The sequence below is a fragment of the Scomber japonicus genome, chromosome 16 (genome assembly GCF_027409825.1).
Source record: "Scomber japonicus isolate fScoJap1 chromosome 16, fScoJap1.pri, whole genome shotgun sequence".
Classification (NCBI taxonomy): Eukaryota; Metazoa; Chordata; class Actinopteri; order Scombriformes; family Scombridae; genus Scomber; species Scomber japonicus.
The window spans coordinates 2,727,568-2,736,894 of NC_070593.1; the positions used below are offsets into that span (position 1 = coordinate 2,727,568).

Here is a 9,327-nt window from a genome sequence, read left to right on the forward strand (position 1 = left end):
AGACTTTAAAGTTCTTTCTTTCTTTTTTTTTCTCACTAAGTGGCAAAAAACAGAGACATGCACTTTTTTTGTTTTTGTTTAAAAGTTTCCAACAAAGCAACAGATTAAAAAAAAACTTAAAAAATAATAAAATAAAGGAGAGAAATGATGAAGAAGAAGTAGAAGAAGAAGTAGAAGAAGAAGAAGTAGAAGGAGGGAAGCTTCCTCCAGAAAGTGAAGGAGTGAGTCATCGAACGCGGAAGAAAAAAAAGAAGAAGAAGAAGAAGACGCCTCCTCCTCTTCCTCGGCGGCCGTAGTGGTTTCCTCTCTCATGTGCCGTCATTGAGTGTTTAGGGGGGGTGGGGGGGGGGGGCTTTAGGGGGGTAGTAGGGGGGCTTGAGGGGGGGTCGTTGCATTAAGAGTCAAGGGGCTCAAAGATCTGTAGTGAAAGTTTATAATAAAGTCAGATTTATGTCTTTCTCCTTTTTATCTTTTTCTTTTTTCTTTTTTTCGTTTAATATATCCCTCCTGAATCCCCCCCTTCCCTCTGTGGAGAAGGGACAAACTGGCTGTATACACACACACACACACACACACACACACAGATACACACACACACACACACACACACACACACACACACACACACACACTTGGTGGAAGTTACAAAAAAACATATTTAAAAGAAATGATAATAAAAAAAAAGAAGAAGAAGACATTAAATTGGCGTGTGGGACTTCAACCGTGCATGTGCTGTCTTTCAAAGGCGGGGGGGGGGGGCAGGGGGGGTATTTATATTGTCTTTTAAAGTATTTAAAAGCAGAACCCCCCCCCCCAATTCCCCCTTCCTCTGCCTCTTCCTAATCCTCCTCTTCCTGCGCTCGCTCCCCTCCAAAATAAAAGCAAATTTTAAAAAATAATCCAGGTTTTATTTTTTCTTCTTCTCAGCGAGGCGTCGTTGAGTTTTGTGCTCCTCTTCTTCTTCACGTCTGTGGTGGGGGGCTTTTTTTTCCTCCATGAGCACACCATCAGCAGCAGCAGCAGCAGCGGCAAGCAAAAACACCCCCCCCCCCCCCAAAAAAAATAGTCGAAAACAGAAGAAGAAGAAAAAAAAAAACTGTTTCCTGTGCTGAGATCTCTGCAGGAAGACTCTGTGAAAACCAACCGAGTCAGAATCAGCTGTTTGTTAGCTTTTAAAGATTTTGCAGTCGTTGGGACTCGGGGGGGAGTTGGGTGGGTGGTGGTGGGGGGGGCTTCCTTTCTCTTCTCTGGTCCTGGATCAGCTTAGAGGAGGAGGAGGAAGAGGAGGAAGAGGGGTTTTAGAGGAGGAGAGTTATTCTATCTATTTAAGTTTCCCTCAGTGTGCTCTTTCATCATTAAGGAGAGGGGGAAAGTCTTTATTTGCACCCCCCGCCCCCCCCCCCCCCCCCCCCTCCTCAGTCAGACCCTGCTATGTGCCGAATCAAATCAATCATTCATTATCAGTTTGAAGTCTTTCAGTATCGAGAGGAAGCGAAGAAAACATTTAAAAAAAAAAGGGATTTGAAATTAGATCCAGAAGGTGACGTCGTCCGATTGTAAATCTCTAATCCAGGATTTTAGGAGCAGATCTCACAGATTAGCTTCCATCCAACAAGCCGCTTGAAAAAAAAGTCAAAGCTTCAAAAGTCAAACAAAGCAGCAGCTGATGAATCCCCCCCCCCCCTCAAAAAAAAAAATCACCAACCAGCTTTTATTTTTTTACTCTTAAGCTTCACCTTTTTTTTCTTTTCTTTTTTTTTTTTAAAGAGCAAAGAAGTCGACCTGCGAGCAAAAAGCAACCCACAACCCACTTGACTACATTTCCCAGCATGCTCCTGTGCAGGTATCCTCTCTTCTCAGATGATTTCAGATGAGGGGGTCCGGGTGCAGCGTGTGTTGGATCTGCTGCGGTTGGAGAGGCGGAGGAAGCTGCAGAGGAAGTAGAGCCTCCACCATGTTGTGGCAGTGAGGCGGCGGCGTTCCCTCGCTGCTCGAACTCTCCGCCACCTCGCCGCCGTGGAAGAAGTAGTCGCTCTGCACGATGAACGACTCGATGACCGCCTGGTTCAGCTTGGTGGTGGACAGCGTGTCTTTGTTCTCGAAGTCGGGTCTCATCAGCGTGGGCCAGAAGCAGATGGAGAGGTTGTCTGCAGGCATCAGAGTCGTCTTACTGTGCTGACTCACCCTGAAGGAGAGGAGAGAGGAGGAGAGGAAAGGGTTAAAATACACGGATTCACCCTTTAAATGCAAATAAAATAAAGTATTTATTTATATAGAAGCTTTCATTCAGGTTAATAATGTAGTTTAAAGGGTTTTAGAGTTAGTTGACAAGCTGATAATAAAGAAAATAGACTATTGATGAGCCCTTAACCCTCCTGTTGTCCTCAAGTCAAGGAAGGAAGGGAGGAAGAAGAAAGGAAAGGAAAGGAAAGGAAAGGAAAGGAAAGGAAAGGAAAAGAACGACGGAAGGAGGGAGGGTGGAAGGAAAGAAAGAGAAGGAGGAAGGAAAGACGGAAGGGAGGAAAGGAAGGGAGGAAGGAAATGAAAGAAGGATGGAGTAAAGAAGGAAGGAAGGAAGGAAGATAGGAGGGAGGGAGAAAGGAAAAGAGGAAGGGAGGAAGGAAAGGAAGGAAGAAAGGGAGAGAGGAAGGTAGGAAGGAAGGAAGGAAGGAAGGAAGGAAGGAAGGAAGGAAGAAACAGTTAAATCATTACCAGACCATTAACCTTTAACCCCACACACTGTTTCAGGTTAATAAAAGTGAATTTAGAAAGTTTTGTAGTTATAAATATATGTGTTTATAAATGAATAACTACTGGTGGGTTAGTCATATAAACCAGCCTTTAATAGAAGTAAAGTGTTTTCCCAGCATGACACAACCTAAAATAGACTGAGACTTATACACTAGATCAGAGGTGTCAAACTCATTTTCATTCAAGGGCCACATACAGCTCAATTTGAGCTCATGAGGGCCGGACCATTAGAAGGAAGGTAAAGAAGGAGGAGAAGGAAGAGAATACAGGAAGGAAGAAATGAAGGAAGGAAGGAAGGGAGCAAGGACAGAAGGAAGGAAGGGAAGAAAGGAAGGAAGGAAAAGAAGACTGGAAAGAAGGAAAAGGCAGAAAGGAAGGAAGAAAGAAATGAAGGAAGGAAGGAAGGAAGGAAGGAAAATAAGGGCAGATGGAAGGAAGGAAGGAAAATAAGGGCGGATGGAAGGAAGGAAGGGAAGAAGGGAAGATGGGCCGATACAGATGGAAGGAAGGGATGGAAGGGATGGAAGGAAGGAAGGAAGGAAGGAAGGAAGGACACACGGCAGGAAGGAAAAGAGGAAGAAGGAAACTAGGCCGGATTGGACCTCTCGGCGGGCCGGTTCTGGCCCACGGGTCTCATGTTTGACACCCCTGCACTAGGTTTTTACAGTAATTAATTAAATGTATAAGGATGATATTTAAGCTCTCTTGATAATTGATAATGTGGCCTTGATCGATGTAAGATAGCAGCTTTATTGGGCAAATAATTATATTAGGTAACTTCTGTAAATATCCCAAAATATCCTTCCTTCCTTCCTTCTTTCCTTCCTTCCTTCCTTCCTTCCTTTCCTTCCTCCCTGCCTTCTTTCTTCCCTTCCTCTTTTCCTTTCTCCCTCCCTCGTTCCTTATTTCCTCCGTCCTTCCTTCCTTTCCTTCCTTCCATCTGTCCTTCCTCCCTCCCTCCCTCCTTCTCTCCTCCCTTCCTTCCTTTCCTTACTTCCATCTATTCTTCCTCCCTCCCTCCTTCTCTCCCCCCTTCCTTCTTTCCTTCCTCCATCCCCCTTTCTTCTTCCTTCCTTCCTTCCTTCCTTCTTTCTTCCCTTCCTCCCTCCCTCCTTCTCTCTTTCTTTCCTCCCCTCCCTTCCTTCCTTCCTTCCTTCTTTCCTCTGTCCTTCCTTCCTTTCCTTCCTCCCTGCCTTCTTTCTTCCCTTCCTCTTTTCCCTTTCTCCCTCCCTCGTTCCTTATTTCCTCCGTCCTTCCTTCCTTTCCTTCCTTCCATCTGTCCTTCCTCCCTCCCTCCTTCTCTCCTCCCTTCCTTCCTTTCCTTACTTCCATCTGTTCTTCCTCCCTCCCTCCTTCTCTCCTCCCTTCCTTCTTTCCTTCCTCCATCTCCCCTTCTCTCCTCCCTTCCTTCTTTCCTTCCTCCATCCCCCTTTCTCCTTCCTTCCTTCCTTCTTTCTTCCCTTCCTCCCTCCTTCTCTCTTTCTTTCCTCCCCTACCTTCCTTCCTTCCTTCTTTCCTTCCGTCCTTCCTTCCTTTCCTTCCTCCCTGCCTGCCTTCTTTCTTCCCTTCCTCTTTTCCTTTCTCCCTCCCTCGTTCCTTATTTCCTCCGTCCTTCCTTCCTTTCCTTCCTTCCATCTGTCCTTCCTCCCTCCCTCCTTCTCTCCTCCCTTCCTTCCTTTCCTTACTTCCATCTGTTCTTCCTCCCTCCCTCCTTCTCTCCTCCCTTCCTTCTTTCCTTCCTCCATCCCCCTTTCTCCTTCCTTCCTTCCTTCTTTCTTCCCTTCCTCCCTCCCTCCTTCTCTCTTTCTTTCCTCCCCTCCCTTCCTTCTTTCCTTCCTTCTTTCCTCTGTCCTTCCTTCCTTTCCTTTCCTTCCCTTCCATCCTCCCTCCTTCCTTCCTTTCCTTCCTCCCTCCATCCTTCCTTTCAATGAGTGTCCTATAAAGGGTTAAACTACATCTACCTGCATTATGAGTGACAGTTCTACCTTTACTTTACTAAAGTATCTGAGCCCCCCCCCCCTCAGAGAGACAGGATGTAAGAATGAAGCTACATCACGCTGCTGTTTTACTTCATTAAACTCAACATGAGGCTCCAACATGATTCATTAATGACTGTTATAATGAGGTTAATGTCATTTGTCACGGAGAGTTGACGAGGCTACAGAAACATTTAAATGAGTGTGAGATGTTTTTCCTGTCGGTTTCCAGCCGTCATCGTTAGTGTGACATCATAATTAGACAGCTGATTAATTTAATTAATGACATGCGGAACCGGCGGAGGGATGATGATGATGCTTTTATTCTCCATATAACGAAGAACTGATGAGTGATTTTATAATGTGACATGCTGGTATTTTATCAGATTAGATCAATACTGCGGAGAGAGGGAGTGTGTGTGTGTGTGTGTGTGTGTGTGTGTGTAGCCTGAGGAAACATCATGAAGTGTGTCGGCTTGATGCAAAAAAAGAGTCGTTAAAATCCTAAAATGTGTCGCAGGAAGTTTCTTAAAGTCTAAATGAAGCTGATGGTTTCTACCTGCTGTGGTGCGTTCACTGACATCACGGATATCTGAGTGTTTCTGAGTCTTTTAGCTGCTGCTGGAGTTTAACTCCCCAAAACACACACACACATATATAAACCAGAGTGTGTATATTCTGTGTGTAATGAGTGTGTGTGTGTGCCAAGAATGTGTGTGTGTGTGTGTGTGTGTGAATGTCAAGCATGTATGTTTGTGTGTTTAGTATGTGTGTGTGTGTATATCAACACGGATATCTGAGTTTCTGAGTCTTTTAGCTGCTGCTGGATTTAACTCCCAAACACACACACACATATATAAACCATAGTGTGTATAAGTGTGTGTGTGCCGAGCATGTGTGTGTATGTATGTGTGTGTGAATGTCGAGCATGTATGTGTGTGTGTGTGTGCGTGCATGTGTGTGTCTAGCGTGTGTATATATCAAGCAAGTGTGTGCCGAGCATTTATGTGTGTGCGTGTGTGTGAATGTCGAGCATGTATGTGTGTGTGCGTCGATTGTGTGTGTGTGTGTGTGGAGCATGTGTATGTGTGTGTGTGCGCGCATATCAAGTGTGTGCCAACCAATTATGTGTGTGTGAATGTCAAGCATGTGTGTGTGTGTGTGTGTGTGTGTGTGTGTGTGTGGAACATGTATATGTGTGTGCGTGCATGTGTGTCTAGCGTGTGTATATCAAGCAAGTGTGTGCCAAGCATTTATGTGTGTGCGTGTGTGTGAATGTTGAGCATGTGTGTGTGTGTGTCTGTGCGTTCATGTGTGTGTGTGTGTGTGTGTGTGTGTGTGTATATATCAAGCAAGTGTGTGCCAAGCATTTATGTGTGCTCGTGTCCAGCTTGTGTGTGTGTGTGTTGAGCATGTGTGTGTGTGTGTGTGTGTGTGTGTGTGTGTGTGTGTGTGTGTGTGTGTGCGTGTGTGTATCTTACCTGTTGAGATGTGTGATGATGTATTTAAAGACCTGGTAGTTGACAGGAGGAAACTTCTTCACGATCTCTCTCAAGACCTGCAGACGCTCCATGTAGTCCACGATTTCTGAGAGACGCACACACACACACACACACACACACACACACACACACACACACACACACACACACACAGAGGGGGAGAAAAGAGAAGACAGAAGGCGTTTTACATTTTACACACACTCTCTCTTGGGAACGGAAATTATACTCTCTGGAAAACAAAAGGCTGAGATGCTGCCAAGGGCCAAAAAACCCACGCTGTGCACACACACACACACACACACACACACACACACACACACACACACACACACACACACACACACACACACACACACACACACACACACACACACACACACACACACACACACACACACACACACACACACACACACACACACACACACACACACACACACACACACTAAGCCTTGTGGGCAGCATGCATCACATCTCTCTTGGCTCGGCTGCTTGGAAACTAAACAGGTCAGTTTTTTGCAGACTAAGAAAAAATAAACAGAATTTTCTACAGTGGATTAAATAAAGTTACAAACAGCTGATTGAGAAAAAAACTAAAAGAAGGAAGGGAGGAAAGAAGAAAGAAGGAAGGAAGGAAGCTGGAAAAAGAACATTTATTAACCCTCCTGTCGTCCTCTCGGGTCAAATTGACCCCATCTTTGTTTTAACTGTTCCTTCCTTCCCTTCCTCTTTCTTTAATTTTTCCTTCGTTCTTCCCCTCCTTCCATATGTCTTTCCTCACTTCCTTCCTTCTAACTCCCTGTTTTCCTCCCTCCTTCCTCACTTCCTTCCTTCCTCTTTTCCTCCCTCCTTTCCTTCCTTCCTTCTTTCCTTCTCTCCTTACTTCCTTCCTGTTTTCCCCTTTTCCTTCCCTCCTTCCTTCCTCTTTTCCTTCCTCCTTTCTTCCTCCCTCCTTTCATTCCTTCCTTCCTTCTTTCCTTCCTCCCTTCCTTCTCTCTTTACTTCCTTCCTCTTTTCCTCCCTCCCTCCTTACTCCTTTACTTCCCTCATTCCTTCCTCTTTTCCTCCCTCCTTTCCTTCCTTCCTCCCTTCCTTCTCTCTTTACTTCCTTCCTCTTTTCCTCCCTCCCTCCTTACTCCTTTACTTCCTCATTCCTTCCTTCCTCCCTCCTTTCCTTCCTTCCTTCCTTCCTTCATTCTCTCTTTACTTCTTCCTCTTTTCCTCCCTCCCTCCTTACTGCTTTACTTCCTCATTACTTCCTTCCTTCCTTCCTTCCTTCCTCAGTCCTTCTACAGTGGATTAAATAAAGTTACAAACAGCTGATTGAGAAAAAAACTAAAAAAACTACAAAACAGGGAAAAAAGAAAGAAAGAAAGAAGAAGGAAGGAAGGAGAGAAGGAAGGAAGGAAGGAAGGAAGGAAGGAAGGAAGGAAGGAAGGAAACTGGAAAAAGAACACGATAGAGAGAAAGATGATGTTTAACTTCAGTAAAAATCTGTTTAACCTTTCACCCACTGAAAGTCCTCTGTCCTCTTTTCCTCCCTCCTTTCCTTCTTTCTTTACTTCCTTCCTCTTTTCCTCCCTCCCTCCTTATTCCTTTACTTCCTCATTCCTTCCTTCCTTCCCTCTCTTCCATCTTTCCTTGCTGTCTTGTTTTTTCCTTCCTTCCTTCCTTCCTTCCTTCCTTCCTTCCATCTTTTCCTTCCCTTTCTTCCATCTTTCCCTTGCTGTCTTGTTTTTTCCTTCCTTCCATCATTTCCTTCCCTTTCTTCCATCCTTCCTTCCCTTTCCTGTCTTGTTTTTTCCTTCCTTCCTTCCTTCCTTCCTTGCACCTTTTCCTTCCTTCCTTCCTCCCCTTTCTTCCATCTTTCCTTCCTGTCTTGTTTTTTCCTTCCTTCCTTCCTTCCTTCCATCCTTCCTTCCATCTTTCCTTCCTGCCGACCTTTTAAAACACTGTAAATATTCCTGGAAAATAAACCGTGTGTGAAATTCCTCGCTCGCCTCTTCCTCTTCCTCCTCCTCCTCTTCCTCCCCTGAGAATGCATCACTTTTCCTCTCTGCAGCTCTTCCTTCCTTCCTTCCCTTCCTTCCATCTTTTCCTAACTTCCTTCCTTCCTTCCCTTCCATCTTTTCTTTCCTTTCTTCCTTCCATCTGTCTCTCGTCCATCTTTCCTTCCTGTCTTGTTTTTTCTTCCTTCCTTCCCTTTCTTCCATCTTTTCCTTCCTTCCTTCCTTCCTTTCTGCCATCTTTTCCATCCTTCCTTCCTTCCTTCCTTCCATTTCTTCCATCTTTTTTTCCTTCCGTCCTTCCTTCCTTCCTTCCTTCCTTCCCTTTCTTCCATCTTTCCTTTCTTCTGACCTTTTAAAACTCTGTAAATATTCCTGGAAAATAAACCGTGTGTGAAATTCCTTGCTGCTCTTCCTCCTCCTCCTCCTCCTCCTCTTCCTCTTCCTCCCCTGAGAATGCATCACTTTCCTCTCTGCAGCTCAAACACGCTGCCTTATTAAATATTTAAAGAGCAGATATGAAATAAGAGCTTTTTTACCTTCGGACTGTCACAACAAAGCTGCAGGCTGGGAAACCTCTGCAGGATCATTTTCCCGCCACATTCCAGCAGCAGCGGGAAACCAGTTTTTTAAATATATATATATGTGTCTTTTTTTTTTTTTAAGGTAGAGATTTATTCGTCGTGCACGCCATCAATCATCTTAATGAGGACGTGACAGCAGCCTCTCAGAGCTCTAATGGCTGCTGGAGGGTCAAAGGTCATCGATCCGCTCTGTCACCACTCCACATTAACGAGAGAGAAATGGTTTACCTCCTCACTAATATCACACTTTAATCTGTAATCCTCCTTTATTAAATATATATATATGTGTTAGAGTATATTGTATTGGTCTGGTGCAGGGAGGTCAAACATGAGGCACGTGGGCCAGAACTGGGTCGCCAAGGGTCCCAATCAGGCCAGCTTTCCTTCCTGTTGTTTTTCCCTTCCTACTGTCTTCTTTTCCATCTTTCCTTCTAACCCTAACCCTTACTTCCTTCCTTCCATATTTCCGTTGTGTCTTTTTTTCCTACTTCCTTCCTTCCTCCCTTCT

General features: G+C 44.9%; 1 protein-coding gene across 1 annotated transcript; it reads right to left on the reverse strand.

Moving 5' to 3' along the window:
• Positions 1-1,847: 1,847 nt before the first annotated feature.
• LOC128375613 (rho GTPase-activating protein 5-like) lies at positions 1,848-6,655 on the reverse strand. The gene is made up of 2 exons (XM_053336004.1): positions 6,209-6,655; positions 1,848-2,185 (listed from the first exon to the last, which is right to left on the reverse strand). Exons 1-2 carry the CDS (start codon positions 6,298-6,300, stop codon positions 1,867-1,869), a joined length of 411 nt encoding a protein of 136 aa, XP_053191979.1. The 5' UTR covers positions 6,301-6,655; the 3' UTR covers positions 1,848-1,866.
• Positions 6,656-9,327: the final 2,672 nt, after the last annotated feature.

What these genes read in the sequence shown, in the direction of transcription:
- LOC128375613 (XM_053336004.1), bottom strand. Translation starts at nt 6,300, where the DNA reads ATGGAGCGTCTGCAGGTCTTGAGAGAGATCGTGAAGAAGTTTCCTCCT. An exon ending in ATCATCACACATCTCAACAG is followed by an intron (nt 2,186 to 6,208) that starts GTAAGATACACA and finishes CCTCTCCTTCAG; the next exon opens with GGTGAGTCAGCACAGTAAGA.